This window comes from Ostrea edulis, chromosome 5, assembly GCF_947568905.1.
Source record: "Ostrea edulis chromosome 5, xbOstEdul1.1, whole genome shotgun sequence".
NCBI classification, from domain to species: Eukaryota; Metazoa; Mollusca; class Bivalvia; order Ostreida; family Ostreidae; genus Ostrea; species Ostrea edulis.
The window spans coordinates 62,674,597-62,691,741 of record NC_079168.1 but is presented as its reverse complement, the minus strand read 5'-3'; the positions used below and the strand labels follow the sequence as shown (position 1 = coordinate 62,691,741).

At 34.2% G+C, this 17,145-nt stretch overlaps 1 protein-coding gene across 1 annotated transcript; it reads right to left on the bottom strand.

Annotated features, from left to right (window-relative positions):
- Positions 1 to 11,515: 11,515 nt before the first annotated feature.
- LOC125652884 (spidroin-1-like) lies at positions 11,516 to 13,611 on the bottom strand. Its single transcript, XM_056165059.1, has 3 exons — positions 13,543 to 13,611; positions 11,720 to 12,498; positions 11,516 to 11,613 (listed from the first exon to the last, which is right to left on the bottom strand). The coding sequence occupies exons 2-3, from the start codon at positions 12,494 to 12,496 to the stop codon at positions 11,605 to 11,607; spliced, it is 786 nt and encodes a 261-aa protein (XP_056021034.1). The 5' UTR covers positions 12,497 to 12,498; positions 13,543 to 13,611; the 3' UTR covers positions 11,516 to 11,604.
- Positions 13,612 to 17,145: the final 3,534 nt, after the last annotated feature.

Here is a 17,145-nt window from a genome sequence, read left to right as displayed (position 1 = left end):
CAGGTTTTTTTTTTTATGTCTATATAGCAATTTGCCATTGAATATAATGACGAGAAATACACACCATCTGTATTGTGATGGTTTCCTGGGTCTGTGCTACTTAAGGATGATATTTTGCTAGACTCGCCATGTGGTGTCTGCAACTCCGATTTGCACGTCGAGGTATATATACAGTAAAATATCTGTATCTGGAATATGGTTTATCTGGAATACCCCGCTTGAGTCGAAGTCGACCGCCGGTCCCGGCCGTTTTCCCAATATAAATGATTAAAATAACTTCTGATATTTCGAACACGGTAATCTCGAACACTCCGCTTATGTCGAAGTATTTTCAAGGTCCCATAACCTAAATTCACCTGGTTCGTCTCGAAGTGCAGTCAATTTTCCGCTCTGCTTATCATACCTGACGTCGTTAAGTCACATATTCACACCCGCGGCTACATCAATTATAATTAATGACCGCTAATCAACGCTCGCCTTTTCCGAGTAGACCCAAGTCACAATTAATGGTTTAACAGCTTGGGTGATTAGGGAAGCCTTTCAACATTATGGCTAAAGTTCACCACCAATTAGGAACTAACACACCCGATTCCAGGGATGATGGTTTGAATGACACACGCTCTATCATTAACATGTGGGTTAGATAAACGCACAAAATCGTCGAAGTACGCTTGAAGGTAATGATCTCAATAACAATAATGCATTTAATAATACACGCTTCATCATTAAAACTAGTACAGAGAAAACAGGAAAATTTCTTTAATAAACATTTAAAAGTTTGGTTTTTCTTTTTGAATCCGTCTTTTTTGTTTTGTTTCTTACGTCATAGGTTCTTTCATTACAACGCAATAACTACATCCCAGTCGAGCCTGGACATCAGTAAAGTTAAAGTAAGTATACAGGCACGATCATCTTAATTTTGAAACACATTGTGAATTCAATTAAATGTATATATATATATTTAAACAAAAACTATAAGAAACGGAAACGGGATTTTTGTTTATAATGCAAATCCCATACTATGCATCAAATATCCTCCTCCTTAAAAAAAAACCCATATCCAATATCGATTTCGGATATCTCGAACCCCCGGATATCTCGAAGTTTTTTCGAGGTCCCTCGGACTTCGAGATAGAGATATTTTACTATATATATATATATATATATATATATATATATATATATATATACAGTATCTGAGGCACATTACAATATTCAAACCACCATATCTTTTCGTGTAGTGAATTTTTTTTTTTTTTTTAGTGCTCGGAAACTGTTGTGCTTGTATATTAGCTGTTGTGTTGATTTTCGTATTTCTATTATGAGGCAGATTCTTTTTCTAATGCTTCTATATGGGGGTGTTAAAACAACTCTTCTACCTGAGAAAATTTCTCTTACCGTGGCCTTGAATACGGCATTTAGACCCATAAACGGCGTTTTGTCTATTGACAATATTGACTTTCAATCATAATCAATTTAATAAATCAGCAATCTTAATCAAAATCCTTATAGGGATAGGTGAAACAGTTGTATGCAAATAAAATTGTCAATGAATTGTCCTCACACCTCGTAAATCGTAGTACAGAGGACACTGAATACAAATATAATGAAATCATGTGAGGGTTCCTGTTATTAAATGGAGGTAGTGGCATCGAGGAATCACCTCGTCGTAAAAAGTACCAACACTAATCATATCACCTTTAGTCTTGTTAAATGTCATTTGAAATTATTTTCTATCTAAAATTCATGCAAACTATATTGAATGGATACCCTTTCAATATTTTTTCAGTATTTAAAGGTGGTTGATTGATTGATTATATATTGTTAAAGTTCCTCGAATTTTTTTCGGTCATATGAAGCCGTCATCATTGCTGGTGAAGAGCTGCAAAATTTAGGCCTATGCTCGGTAATTACGGCTTTTGAGTAGGAGGGTTCTTTATCATGCTACACCTGCTGTAACATGGGAGTCGATTTTTACGATATAATCCAAAGGACCGCCTCATTTAGTCGCCTCTTACAACAAGCAAGGGGTACTGAAGATGTAAAACTTGTACGGTACCAATGTTAATGCACCAGATGCGCATTTAGACAAATAATGTCTCTTCAGTGATGCTCAAGCCGAAATATTGGAAATCCGAAATAACAATAAACTTGTAATATCTATTCTAACCCAGATCCCCATGGAATATGAAAAGGTGAAGATGGCAAACATTGATCAATCTCATAACTGCTATGTAGAATACGAAATTGAGAGTATGGCAAACGCTGCCTCGTGGACGTACCACAGGTGGAATTAAGTGCCTAGGGGGAGTAAGTAACTCTTATTGACTGATCAGGTAAGCGGAGTAATCCTATCTTTAAAGATTTTGCGGCATAGTAAAAATATAGATAATCAACAGAAAACCCCATTTTCACTGCTACAAATACATGAGTCTGATCTTATGAAAAAGTACCTCAATGATTTTTTTCCAAACACATTAAGATAAACTATGTGTTTGGGATTTAAGGTACTCCAAACATAACGAAACGATAATGAACAATTTTGAATGATTTAAATTAAAACAAATGTTTATTACGAAATAGAAGGTGAAAAGAACGAACAGTGATCAATTTTATAACTCCTATAAGCAATGCCATATAGGGAGTTGGGCAAACACGGACCCCTGGATATACCAGAGGTTACGAGAGGTGGAATCAGGTGCCTACGAGGAGTAAGCATCCCTTTTCGACCGGTCACATCCGCCGTGAGCCCTATATCTTGATCAGGTAAATAGAGTTATACTTAGTCAAAATCAGTGTGCCAAGAACGGTCTAACAATCGGTATGAATCACATCAGACAGCATTTGATAGGTTGTATTGGCAAACTAGATTGTTACAAAATATAAAAATGAAGTAGACGGATGGTAAATGAAATGGAAATCCATTTTTCTAAAATTATATGCAGTAAATTGATTAATCTAATTTCATATTTTCATAAAGAGAAAGTGTATATAAACTTTTACCAAGAGATCTGAACACAAAATTTCTTTTAAAAACATTTGAATAAAACATGCTCTTCCCACAGACTTTAATGTAAAAGTTTAAGTGAAATGAATAAAGCAGTAATAAAAATGTTGAAAATTGCTATGGTAGATTGTTTATATTTGATGAACCCTATAATAGTAACAAAAGTGAGTCAGTGTCCTAATAAAAGACATTACTCTAAGGGTACAAGGGTAAGAAGAGGAATGCAACAATAAAACACAATTAAATAAAATTAAATGACATAAGATTCCTATATCTGTTAAATTATCAAAATAAAACAACATGGTTAAGATCGATAGCTGTAGTTCTTTTATTTATATGTCTATATTTGATGTAGAGTAATATGCAGAGTATTAGAAATGAACAGAATAAAACAATAAGAAGATTTATAATTTTGCACCACAAACGGTAATTGAGGATTGAGAAATGATTATACAAATCCCACCATCCATTTCTATGGATATGTACTATGATTGTTATACATATGTACATTGCTATGATAGATTGTTTATATTTGATGAATTTATAGTATGATATGCTGTAATAGTATTAATATGTATTTAGCGTCTTAATAAAACAAACTACTCTAGGGGTTCAAGGGTAAGAAGAGAAATTCAACAATAAAACGCAATTAAATAAAATTGAATGACATACTTAGATCGGTTACTTGAGTAATATGTTTTGGGTCCAGCTGTCAAAGCTTGCGACAACTTTTAACGAAAACTGCATAGCATCAGTGCAAAATGTAAAACATGGGCTAGATGGTTTCATGTTTAAATGTTTAATGATTATTTCTTACTGAAAGTGGTAGGATTCTATCAATAATTCTGATATATTATGGGTGTTTTACCGTCATTATCACCAGTTAGACCAATATTTAAATCCTGGGGTGGTGTGCTACCTTCCATTTAAGGGACATCCGTGATCTATTTATATCAGTCATGCAATGACTTCATACGGAAGCACATGTTTGTCATGTTGTTATGATACAAAATGTTCTGATGTAAACAACCAAAATAGTTTTTAAGAGTTGGTAGCTCCCTCTCTCTGTGAAGGACAGATTTTTAAAAGTATGCAGTTTACGTGCATAAATGGAGCATGACCTGCCTTAAGATACCTGCGTGTTTGTTATCTTCACATTTTTACGGTCACATAACCAAAACTTGTCCTAATCTTAGTACAATTTTCTAGAACTGCACTAAAAAGATTACAGCAACATAAACAAAAATGAAATCGAGAAAATGTCATTCCATGTTTATTCCGGAATTTCTCTGAAGTGTTTGAAAGAATCTGAATATCTTTATTATAAGGTTTTGATATTAAAGGGCACATCTCGTGTTTTCAAAGTATACAGAATTATATGCATTTTGTCTTCCTTATAGAAATTAATTGTAATAGTTCGTTCGCTGAAGTATTGCGATAATTAGCCACAATACGGACTTAAATCTAAGCCCCGATTTCAAAAAGCCTAGTTAATTAGATAGGTAGTCACGTGGTACAGTGACGTCATATGCGACCTTCGTCGATCAACTTGTTGTAAAAGTAGTGTTAGATATTTTTAAAAACTCGGGTTTTAGGGGCCTAATTTATTTACCATGGATAACATTTATTTCGATGTTGACAAATTTCCCGAGTCTTATATCTTTTAGCCACCAGTGCATACAAATAGGGACCCAAATGTAGCGAGAAAAGCGAGTATGAAATCTGCATAAATTTGCGAGAAAATAATGTTTACATGGGATCACTGTCTAAACACAATTTGGTAATGCCATTTCTGTAAACAACTGTAATTAGCGTTGTTGCTTTTCTAAAATAAACAGTGCAATAATTATTAAATTTATTTTTGGAGAAGTTAGATACATGAAGGCCTAAATTATGATATGATTATGTATCATTTACATATAGGCCTACTGTCACGGGTGCATTTCGAAAAAAAAATAATAATGATCAAACTTATCGTGAAAATCACAATACTTTTAAGTTATTTTATTAAAGCAATTTTATTAGGCCTAATCATTATTTTTTGTTATGAACACGTTGTTACTTAGGAAGTGAGAGCGCGGCGTGCTGTTGTTGTAAACACGTATGCGTTCCTTAAAAAAAAAATGAAAGCATTATAATTCAATTCAAAGTCGGGAAATATCATATTTTATTATCTATAATTGAAAGTTGAATTATCTTTTATCTTTGAATTTCTTTTTTTTAAAACTACCAGTTGGTAGACACTGCTAGCAAAGTTCTGCCTATATGTTGTTACAAGGTGAAGGTCAGTTGGTGCGAGTGTGTATTGAATTCGAGAGCAGAACGGAAAGCATATGCCGTAGGCCTATATGTAACAGTGCGTAGCTTCGATAGAACAATTTTCTCGCAGTTTATCTACGTCTATGTCCAAGTGCTTGTTTGAAAAAGTACAGGGACAAATTCTACTGGAGGTTTTTATGGCAAAGTCGTTGTACCGACAAAAAATATTCACGTCTTTACGGAAGCCCATTAGTGCAAACCAAAACTAAATAAAAAACGAAATTATTATATAAAAAACGAAATTAGTATATAAAAAACGAAATTAGTATATAAAAAACGAAAACGAAATAAAAAACGAAATTATTATATAAAAAACGAAATTATTAAATAAAAAACGTAATTAAGAACAGTTTTTGAGAATATAATGTGTGTGTGTCAGTGGAGCTTAACAAGGAAGGAAACATGGCTCCTAATTCTTTGATTTACTGCGATTTCATCATCGCCAATGGAGTTTTACAGAAATCTAATGACATTACAAATTAGCCAACCTATCCATTCACTACACGTTTATCTACTATGTTCGCTGGAAGGTCCCAAACCTCGTGTATCGGATTACAGGATTTCTCCAAAATTACTTCAACACTAGCCCCCATAAATCTAGTAAGAATATGTATGACTCCCATCAGCCACATACCTCAACAATCACTTGATTCTGCAGTAATTAAGTGTTTCGGCGGTGTGAAAATTTAGCAAATTGATTGGATTAATCGATAGATTGAAGTTTAGCTGCATGCAGATCCGCCTCATCAGAAGTCTATTTGCACTTCACAATTATCATGCAGGTTGATTATTTTGAAATGAAGGTGTGAGCATATCCCTTAATTTTTTATTGCGTTGGTATGAACCACACTATAGGTACAATGTAGAACAGAGGAAACGTCTTTGTCTCTCTGGAGGATGTGCCATTAATTTAAAAGCTTTTGCTTTATGGGTTGTATTTAGTGATAAAAACAAGGGGTATACCCGGTTTTTTGCTTTTATTTACACCCGATAACAGAGGTGGCTCGATCGTAGTTATCAAGTACCACTTGTAATTTTTTCATTGATTTAATTATCACTATAGCCCCTCTTCAGAGGGTTTGTTTTGAAATCTTTAAGAATTTCTTCAATCAATTCAATTAATTTTTTCACTCAAATCATTCATACAATGGTACACGAGGTACATAAATATATAAGTTAGTATTTAAACAACATTGCCAAGGGTACAAGTATATAACTAATACATACACATGTATGTGCATTAGCACAAAATAAAGGTGGAGGACATAATGCATATAATTTAATATATATATACATCTTAGGAAGGACAGCAGACTAACTTATGGATATACATAGTAGTTTTTTTTAAAAACTGTTTTAGGTTTCATGTTGTCATTAACTCTCTACATTTCAGTGTATTTGGTACATGACAATATCTAGGAACCCAAAATTCTTTCCGTAGAGCGGATAGTAATTTACATTCTAAGATAACGTGGTATATTCGTCGGCTAATTTACCAGTAAATATGGCAAATAGTTTCACCTTTTATAAATCCCTTATAAACTGAAGGATTATGTGCACTTTTTCGTTCCAATTTGTAGGTTTGATGTACGTTTTCAAATCTAGAATGCGAGTTGCCTCAAATTACTTTCCTTTATACACCGTGCTGCCCAAGAAATGCATTTTATTTACAGATATTTCACACGTGAATTTAAGCAGTTGATGAGCAGAATTTGCTATAGCGAATAAATCATGGCTGGATTTCTTTTTCTTCGCCTTGAACATAATAAAATAAAGCCACTGTCATGATAACGCACTTGGTACGTTATGCGATGTTTACCTGGAAATCCTTGGTTATCTAATGTAGTCGGATATCGCATACAGATGGGGAGCATTTAGACCCTTATAACACATCCAAATATCTGTTTATAAACTTTTGAGTATTATTTCCCAAAATTAATCTGAAGAGAAGGCTCAGATCGCCAATGAATGATGTATTTATTGCATAGACAGATTTGTCCGATTTACTGTAGTATGTTTCTACTGCAGTCATTAATTCCTCAAATTGCATGTTTGTGTAGAGTGGTGTGATATCATAGGCTAGCTGACCGTGTATAAGTAAGAAAATATATGGCTCCCATCAGTCAGGTACCTTAACAATCACTTGATTTTACACTAATTAAGTTTCAGTGGTGTGATACAGTGTGTACCAGTGTGGCTGCTAAAACTGGTGCCAGGTGGCCTTCGTTTATGCCAAGTACTGAATACTTTGCCGTGTCATGTAGAATTAATGACTTACATGTATCAGTTCACATCAGTACAGTACGTTCCTTTTCTTATTTAATAATTTCGTATTTTATATAATAATTTCGTATCTTATATAATAATTTCGTTTCTTATTTAGTTTTGGTTTTTTATTTAATATTTTCGTTTTTTATATAATAATTTCGTTTTTTATGTAATAATTTCATTTTTTATATAATAATTTCGTTTTTTATATAGTAATGTCGTTTTTTATTTAGTTTTGGTTTGCACTAATGGGCTTCCGTACGTCTTGTCCCTCATACCTTCCTTCGAAAATTGAAAAAAAAACACAGTCCAAATCCTCTCTACTGATAGCAAGTACACCCTTAAACGGCACAAAACACCCTAATTCAGTGGTATTTACAAGCTGTTAATGTGATAATTGTTTGTTTGACAATTAAATCTAATCTGTTTATGAAATGGCTATCAACTGTTTTCAAATCTTCTCGCTCGAGGTCCCATATGACGTCACAGATAATGGTGCGTAAAATATCGAAAAAAATATGCATATCGCAAGATTTGAATTTCATCGCTTTCAAACTCGAAAACTACGCAAACTGTTTCATTTAAAACACATGTAAAGTGGTTTTAGGCATGAAATGAATTAATTTTGCTGAAAAAATTAAAAAGTTTAAAAACATGCGATGTGTAATTTAAGATTGAATATTCTATATTTTCTCGTTGATATTTTTTCATGGTTGATTATCTATTTGAACAGCGCTCGTACTTCTTATTCTAACGATTGTTACGATGTGCAGTTTCTAATTTATCATTCCTTAATTGTATGAAGTGTGTCACCTTATTATTAGGTATATCTTCACATAATTTATGATATTGTGATCATTCAGGGAAGTAACTGAATGCTAACCTATAATTTATTCCTTTAGTAGCATAGATAGTTTCTTATCTTTGTTAATTTCACTTTCCTTAATGCAAATGTCAAACATTTGATTTGTAGTATAGACGTCTGTGTAACAAGACGTTTTATTAATTCTACACTGAAAACTACTTTCTATTCTTTTATTTCAAAAGATATATTTGCGAAACTTGTATCATTTGTGCAATTTAACAAAGTGTGTTTCAATGGTTTGATTTTCATTTTGTGTGTATTCTCAACATACAGGATATTCAAAATGCTTTTAAAGTGCTGCTCTCTATTTTCGGAACATGACGTCAAGTAAACAAATCAAGCACATTAAGGTTTGCAACAATTTGTCACACAAAGTACACATTTTTGTAACAAATTTCATAGAAAAAATATTTTCCTTATCTTTTCTATTATTCCATCTTTGGTCAACATTCAAGTGTCCATCGTCGTGGTATAAATTTCCCTTTACAATGAACAGAATTCATTATTTTTTCATTAATGCTTCAGGAGTTCCCTGAATTTTCCATTCGAAATATGTTTAAAAGAAGAGGCAATGTTATCAGAAGAATATGTTTGCCAATAGCCTATTGTGTTTAGATAGGGGTGTTAGAATAGTATATTTGCAGTTAAATGATAATTTTGAATGTTCTCGAAGCTTGCAATATATCATCTCGGAATATTTCTAGACAATTCGGGCGTTTGCTCATCAAACATAACATTCTGACTGGGTTTAGTAAAAAGTCATGTTCCTCGAATGCATGTTCTGTATGAAAGGTGAAGACAACGAACAGTGATCAATTTCATAACTCCTACAAGCAATACAAAATAGATAGTTGGGTAAACACGGACTCCTGGACAAACCAGAGGTGGGATAAGGTGCCTAGGAGGAGTAAGCATCTCCTGTATATATTTATTATCAGTTTCACCTGTCACCCATTCGGGAACAAAGCAAACATTTCAGTGTTTTAATTGACAGATCCTTTGCTTAAAATAAAAACATGTATTGATTCTGGAGTACACTACATAAGCTTCTATCATTTGTACATTACACCGGTAGCAAAGAATTTTTTTATACCAATGTTAAAATCACTCACAGAGTATAACTGAGCCTCATTCTCGTTTGTCGTTTTCATGAGTCAAATACTACATATTTTCAAAATAAGACAAGCCTGTGAAAGGAAACCGGCATTTAATGACCAAGTATTCATCAGAACTTATTTTTATAGTTAGTATGATTTAATGTTTTGATTTGATCTCCTTAATGTAGCATAATTTTATGATTATAGATGGTGAATAGGTGAAGATAACCAACATAGATCGTAACTCCTATAAATACTGCAATATCAAGATTAACGCACACACGGACCATTGGATATACTGGAGGTGGGATGAGGTGCTAAGGAGGAGTAAGCATTCCTGTTGACCGGTCACACCAGCCGTGAACTCTATATCTCGATCGGGTAAACGAAGTGATCTGTAATCAAAATCAATGTACAAAGAAAGGCCTTCATTGGTATGAAACATGTAAGACATCATTTTGACCAATGACAGGTTGTATTGGTAAATCAGATCGTTATAACGACCATAAAATTTGCAAGACTGTTGAAAACCCTGTAACATCAACTCATTTGCTAGTAGCCTGCGTCCATATAAAAACGCATCATACGGAGAACAAGCTCTTGGGTATCGAATCAGTTGAGAGATATAAACACCATATGCAGGTGATGGTGGAATATTGCTACTCGATTTCAAAATTGATCATACGCAGAACAAGCTTTGGTTTATCGAATCACTTGAAAACCAAACATCATTTGCATGTGATAATGGAATATTGCTACACCTGTATTGTGGAGGTATTATACAAGAATTATTTGTACCTATTCGTCAATGACAACAACAATACATTTGACATATTTCATAATATCGGTCGACAGGGAATCCTTACTCCTTCTAGGCATATAATCCTACCTCTGGTATGTCCAAGAGTTCATGTTTTCCCTACATTAATTTTATATTCTTTATATGAATTAGATTGGCCACTGCTCATAATCTTCACCTATTCATGAAATGCAAAGATAACGAACAGTGATCAATCTAATAGCTCCTATATGCAATGCAAAGCAAAGAGTTGGGCAAACACGTACTCCTGGATATACCAGAGGTGGGGTCAGATGCCTAGGAGGAGCAAGCATCTACTGTCGACCGGTCACACCCGCCTTGATCCCTATATTTTGATCAGGTAAACGGAGTTATCCGTAGTCAAAATCACTGTGCTAAGAACGGCCTAACAATCAGCATGAAACACGTCAGATAGCATTTGGCCCATGTGAAAGTGAACAGCCGTTGAGATCATTCGAATTCATTTTCTTTTGATCTTCACACTGTGATACAATATCAGTTTTCATTTTGTACTCGCTCCTAACATTAGCTTTTCTTTGATTGGTCACTCTATTTTTCACTTTCGAAAGCTTTCAATTTTGATTTTGCTAAATCATGCGTACGTTTTCGTATATCGTATATTGCACTTACGTCTCATGTTCTGTACGAGACTTTCTATAAGATTTCCTTGTTTTGTTGCCGTAGTTCACTCTTTATCACTATATATATATATATATATATATATATATATATATATATATATATACACAATTAGTTGTGTGCCATATATGTTGTAGAATTCATTTTCACTTCCACTGAGTTCACTCATTTTAATCAGGGCAAACGTGCATACGAATTCATAAGAATATCTTAAGTGCCGCCTATAGATTGCAGTATGATATTGAGTACTTAATTAATTGATTTCCTACATTTAAACACCATATGTTTACAGTATGTTTATGAAATATAGGAAACTAGATCAAAAAATTCACTAAAGTAAAATTATATTCATAGACGAATAAACAATATCGGATATAACTGCCAACATACTGAAGAAAGTACAACTACATGTACCTCTCCTAAACACCTGTCGAAGATCATCAAGAGGCACAAAACAAGGGTATACCTCTGAGATGCCATTTACTAGAATGAAAACATCATTGAAATCTGCTGGGACATTTATTACACATATAGAATATACAAACAATCAAATCAAAAACCAATAACAGTCCGTTCTTCATTCTTTCAATTAGTATACCTGAAAAGTAAAACATTTTTAAAAATTGAAATTTACTTAAATATCAATCCAATTTCATAGTTTTTAAATGAAATTTCAATAATTAAGATGCACTAAAAGAAAATACCTTCTTGCTTCTGAAGCCACCCATCATAACTGGATAGCTATAAGAGGGCATGTAGTATGAAGGAGCCCATCCACCAAATCCTCCTACACCACCAGAGGAAGCGGCAGCAGCAGCAGCGGCGGCAGCTGCACCTCCAGCAGCAGCGGCGGAAGCTGCAGCTGCTGATCCACCTCCAATACCACCAAGACCACCAGCACCAGAGGCAGCAGCAGCGGCAGCAGCGGCAGCGGCAGATCCACCTCCAAATCCACCAAGACCAGAGGAAGCAGCAGCGGCAGCGGCAGCAGCAGCAGCACCTTGTCCAGCAGCGGCGGCAGCAGCAGCAGCAGCAGCTGATCCACCTCCAAAACCACCAAGACCACCGGCACCAGAGGCAGCAGCAGCGGCAGCAGCGGCAGCTCCACCTCCAAGACCACCAAGACCACCGCCCATTAATCCATAAACTGGGTAGCTATATGAGGGTCGGAGATAATATGTAGGGGCCCATCCACCAAATCCTCCAACACCACCAGAGGCAGCAGAGGCGGCAGCAGCAGCGGCGGCACCTCGTCCAGCGGCAGCGGCGGCGGCAGCGGCTGCAGCACCTCCTGCAGCAGCAGCGGAAGCAGCGGCAGCTGAACCACCACCAAAACCTCCACCAATCATTCCTCCGCCAATCATTCCTCCACCAACAATAGATCCTCCCCCAAGACCACCCATCATAAGTCCATAAGACTTCGGGTAGTAGTCTGCAAAGGTGCAGGCAATGATGGAAGCGAGGGCTAGAAGTCTTAGCATATCTGTTTGAAAACAAAGATAATGATAACATACTGCATTTCAGTGACACATGAGGCTTTTTAGTTTTTGATGGTGAACTATTCTTCAATAAAAATGGATTCCACACAAGCTTATTCCTATTATGGAACGAGATTTCACAAACACGATGATGTACATTGTTCTTGGAAATTGCAAAAATGTCATCTACTCAGGGAATTTTAAAACTAGAAATTATTGATGCATGGGTTCGATTATGTTTTCATACATAATCTGTATTCATTATTATCAAATATTAATTCTATCTTGACCAACGGATTTGGAACTTATTTTGTTAGCACAAATATATTTGAGAACTGACATCCAATGTAAGAATGGAAAAGATAGGGATAATGTGTAAAGAATTTAAACATTATTTCACATTACTCTAAACTTGTAAAAATAATAAACTGAAAATAACAAAGAATTGTAAACAAAGACATTCGTGATCATGTATAGTTGAAATGTAGGGTCATTTTTTTTTCAGGAAAGAAAACAACGTAGATAAAGTATCAGATATTAAAAATGATACTGGTGGGTTTCTCGTATTTCATAATTATCTGAAAAAAGAGTTTTGTAATGACGCTGGTAGAAGTTTTGGATAGTATTGTTGTACACAAATGCCGATGAAATATAAATCAATTCGTGTTTTATCCTTTAAGATAGTTTGTGAAATCGCATAGGTAAAATTCTTTGATCGATCATCTCTGAATTGTATATATATATGTTGTTCTCCTTAATTCTTAATCAAAGAAATAGATTTGTATCGTCATAACTCTCCGTGCATAAGATAGCAAGGCAATGTTTGTACAATTCGCAAAGCCCGTACTACAAACCTGGATTTCACGGAGATGTTGCATAATTCGATAAAGAGTTAAACATTATTTAACGAAGACTCAGCTGTAGGTATCATTTAGCGAAGATGGAGCCTTATTCAACGAAGAATTACAAATCATATGAAAAATACAAATTAATGAAAACAATTTTGTTTCAAACCCTTTAGTTTAAGGTTCCATAGAAAGAAGTCTCACCTGGTGTTTCGGTCTTGACTGGCTACCGTGTGGTGTAGTGAAGTTTCTCCAACTTACCGACGATTTATATACTAGATGAAGAGCTACGTTGCAGCACGAGGCGGTAAATGTGGTTTCTTTTTTATTTGTATTTCTATGAAATTAATTATGAAGGAAATACTATCATTAAGGGCACGATACCTAAAACAAGTATACATTACTGTTTCCTTGAAATAATTGATGCTTGTGACAAATGATAGTATTCAAGATCAATTTTTTAAATTCTTGATGTGAATTTCGTAATTCGAATTAATTCTCTTTTAATCTTACAGCAGTAGATGGCGAAGTTCTCTTTTGTTGATGAATATTCAAGTATAGTCTATAGTATTAAAGTTTCTTTGAGTTTTTAATACTTGAGTTCTTAAAATTCAAGATACAAAACAGCTAAAATGATGTAGTCTTATACCGGATGGATTTATCAAAGTTCTCTTCAACTCTTTCAGAGTTTTCTAATTATTTCATAGTAGAAACATATAGGTATATTTAAGTTCACCGTGTAACAAAATGAATTATTGAACGATTGATATGTTTTGAAATACAGCGGTGAATTCAAACAATAGGCTGAATGTGAATTTCATTCAGATCAAAATGTCACTTGAAAATGAGGAAAATATAATGCATTGATGTTGAGATATCTATGAGAATATTTTATTTTTTCCCTTTAAAGCTACATCTCGTTATAGAGAAGTGTTTAAAGTAAATTACAGTGTATCTGTATATCATAAATTGTTGTCACTTAAAATTTATATTAATTCCATTTGTTACAAGGAATACAGAATATGTATCCTCTTGTAAAACGCCAAAAGGGAGTAGCTTGGAGATTTCCAATGTGGAAACTCTGAAGAAACCAGGAGTTTAGGGGTTTGTGACGACGCATAATATCGGCCGAGATTTGGCTCTGCTGAATATTTGGACTGATCACCAAATCTCTGAGCAGTACTTCATAATTCATAGCTGGAAATTTACTTTCAGCTTCGGCAGGTTCTAGCAATTAATGTGCACTTAGGTGACACTCCTGTTCGCTTGAAATTGAAGAGTTTCTATAGCCTAGTTTTAAAGTTACTGATACATTGTATCTCAATATATACCTACTTGTATATCGCCAATTTAAAAAAAAACCTCTTCAACTTAGGAAAATAAAATTATTTTATTGAATTTACATAGCGATACAGAGTTGGTTTCACAGTCATCTAACTTATTTGATTTTATCTATTAACGAATAGGGATCAATTTCATAAATCCTATGATTAATACAAAATAGAGAGTTGGGCATACACGGACCCCTGGACAGACCAGAGGTGGGGTCTGGTATCTAGGTTCTGGGTTTTAGCAGCACATTGGTAGAAGTGTCTGTAGATTAAATGATCTCATACCTTGCTTCAAATAACTAATCACTAATAACACATGGGTGACCATGAAATGCCCCCAGGTGATACATGCTTAACTATATGTGATAGTTGTTGTAATTAGTACATGTAGACCTCTTTTCGGCGTGCCAGGAATAATCAATCATCCTGATAGTTACTGAATGAGTGGCATACATGTAACATTTGACTATAGATGATACGTAACTGCTGTATGATATGCACATGTGTATAATCTTGTAAAACCACTCTTAACACATATTTTAAAAGTCTAATCATTAAGGAATTGTAATTCAATTAACTACATATGTGGGCTGCAATAAATGTAATTCAATTAATTACTTTAGTAAACAGTGAAGAAAATGACGAGCAGTGATAAATCTCATGATTTCTATAAGGAATATAAAATTAAGATAACATGCCCCCTCAACACATCAGAGATGTGATGAAGTGCACAGGAGGAAAGAAGGAATATTGTTAGATTGAATAAAGAATGAAAGAGCTCTAGTAAACTGAAGATCGCATTTAAAAAAGTCAAGTTTAAATTAACAAACCTTCTGATTGTGTCGAGTCTTGTAAGATACAAAAAATCAAGACAATTTTATTCTCGATCAAAACTGCACAGAACCTACTGGTATAAGAAAATGAAATGAAATATTCGAAATGACACAGGGTGGAAAATGATTTCCAGATTGCCTTTTAAAGTTACAAGTAATTGTAAACATCAATGGTTTTAATATAGAATTCTGAACACAATTTTAGCTTCAAATTCAAACTTATTAAAAATCAAAATTAGAGATGATAAGAATGGTACATTCTGTCAGATAGAAGAAGAAACAATTGAACATTTGTTTTGGGAATGTGATAGTATTCAGCATTTCGTAAGAGAATTGGAAGGTTGTTTTAAACATAAAACCAACCTTCAAATATCAATAGGAAAAAATAATTCTATTCTTGGATGAAAAGAAAACTATACAAAATAACCTTGTTCTTTGGCTGAAATGTTATATCTACACTATGAAATGTAAAGGGAAGACACTAAATGTAAATGCTGCGATATCGCTTATGAATACACTTAATGAAAATCAGAAACACATTGGATATAAAAATGGTGAAAAAGATATGTTTGACACCTGCTGAAACCGCTGAAATGAATTATTTCATTGAGTGTTTTTTAAAGAAAAAAATAAATATACACCAACCTTTAATATATTGGATAATGACTCTCTCTCTCTCTCCCTCTTGCAAAATTCAGGCCTATGCTCGGCGCTTACGGCCTTTGAGAAAGGAGGGATCTTTATCGTGCCGTACCTGCTGTTACACGGGACATCAGGTTTTGAGGTCTCATCCGAAGGACGGCCCACTTTAGTTGCCTTTTACGACAAGCAAGTGGTATTGAAGACCTATTCTGTCCCGGATCCCCACACACAAACATAGTCAACCCCTAGACACATCATTTTTGGGATCAGGTGCTTAGGAGGAGTAAACATCTCCTGTTGACCTGTCACACAGAACTTCTATAAGAGATGAAAAAAATAAATCGAAGCAGGTGATGTTACAGGAGTTTCCAGAAAAAATGAAGATAACGAACCGTGATCATCCTCATAAGTTCTATGAAGAATACAAAATTAAAATTTGAGCATACACGGACCCAGAACATACCAGAAGAGGGGACAGGTACTGAGGAGGAGTACGCATTCCCTGTCGACCGGTTACAGCCGCCTTAAGTTTTATATTGTGGTAATGTGAATTTCAAACGATCAAGTTTTTATTATACAATATATAAGAAGAGAAGCATAGTCTGTAAATGTTTATTTGTAAATAAGACTAATTTATATTCACTACGGTTTACTTAAATTAGATGATGCGTATTTGATATCGGTTTACAATAATTAATAATGTATTGTGAAAAAAAGTAATTTACTATTCATTAAAATATTTAGTATGCTGCACTATTTTCTGAAAATTTGTAGATCTAAAGAGTAGTAAAACATGTATGTTCAACAATGTTCCAAATACCATACATTACAATTTACATTACATTATCAACAATATGAAAATCGAAGATAACGAACAGTCAATTAACGAACAGTATATAATAAATATGTTTGAAAGATTGTCATCGTACGTCTTCTGTTAAGTATTTTCTTCAATTTCCAACGTAAAATGTGCATTTGAAACAATGTATCCAATAACTTTC

Excerpts from the sequence above, each read along its gene's own strand:
- LOC125652884 (XM_056165059.1), bottom strand. The coding sequence starts at position 12,496 with ATGCTAAGACTTCTAGCCCTCGCTTCCATCATTGCCTGCACCTTTGCA.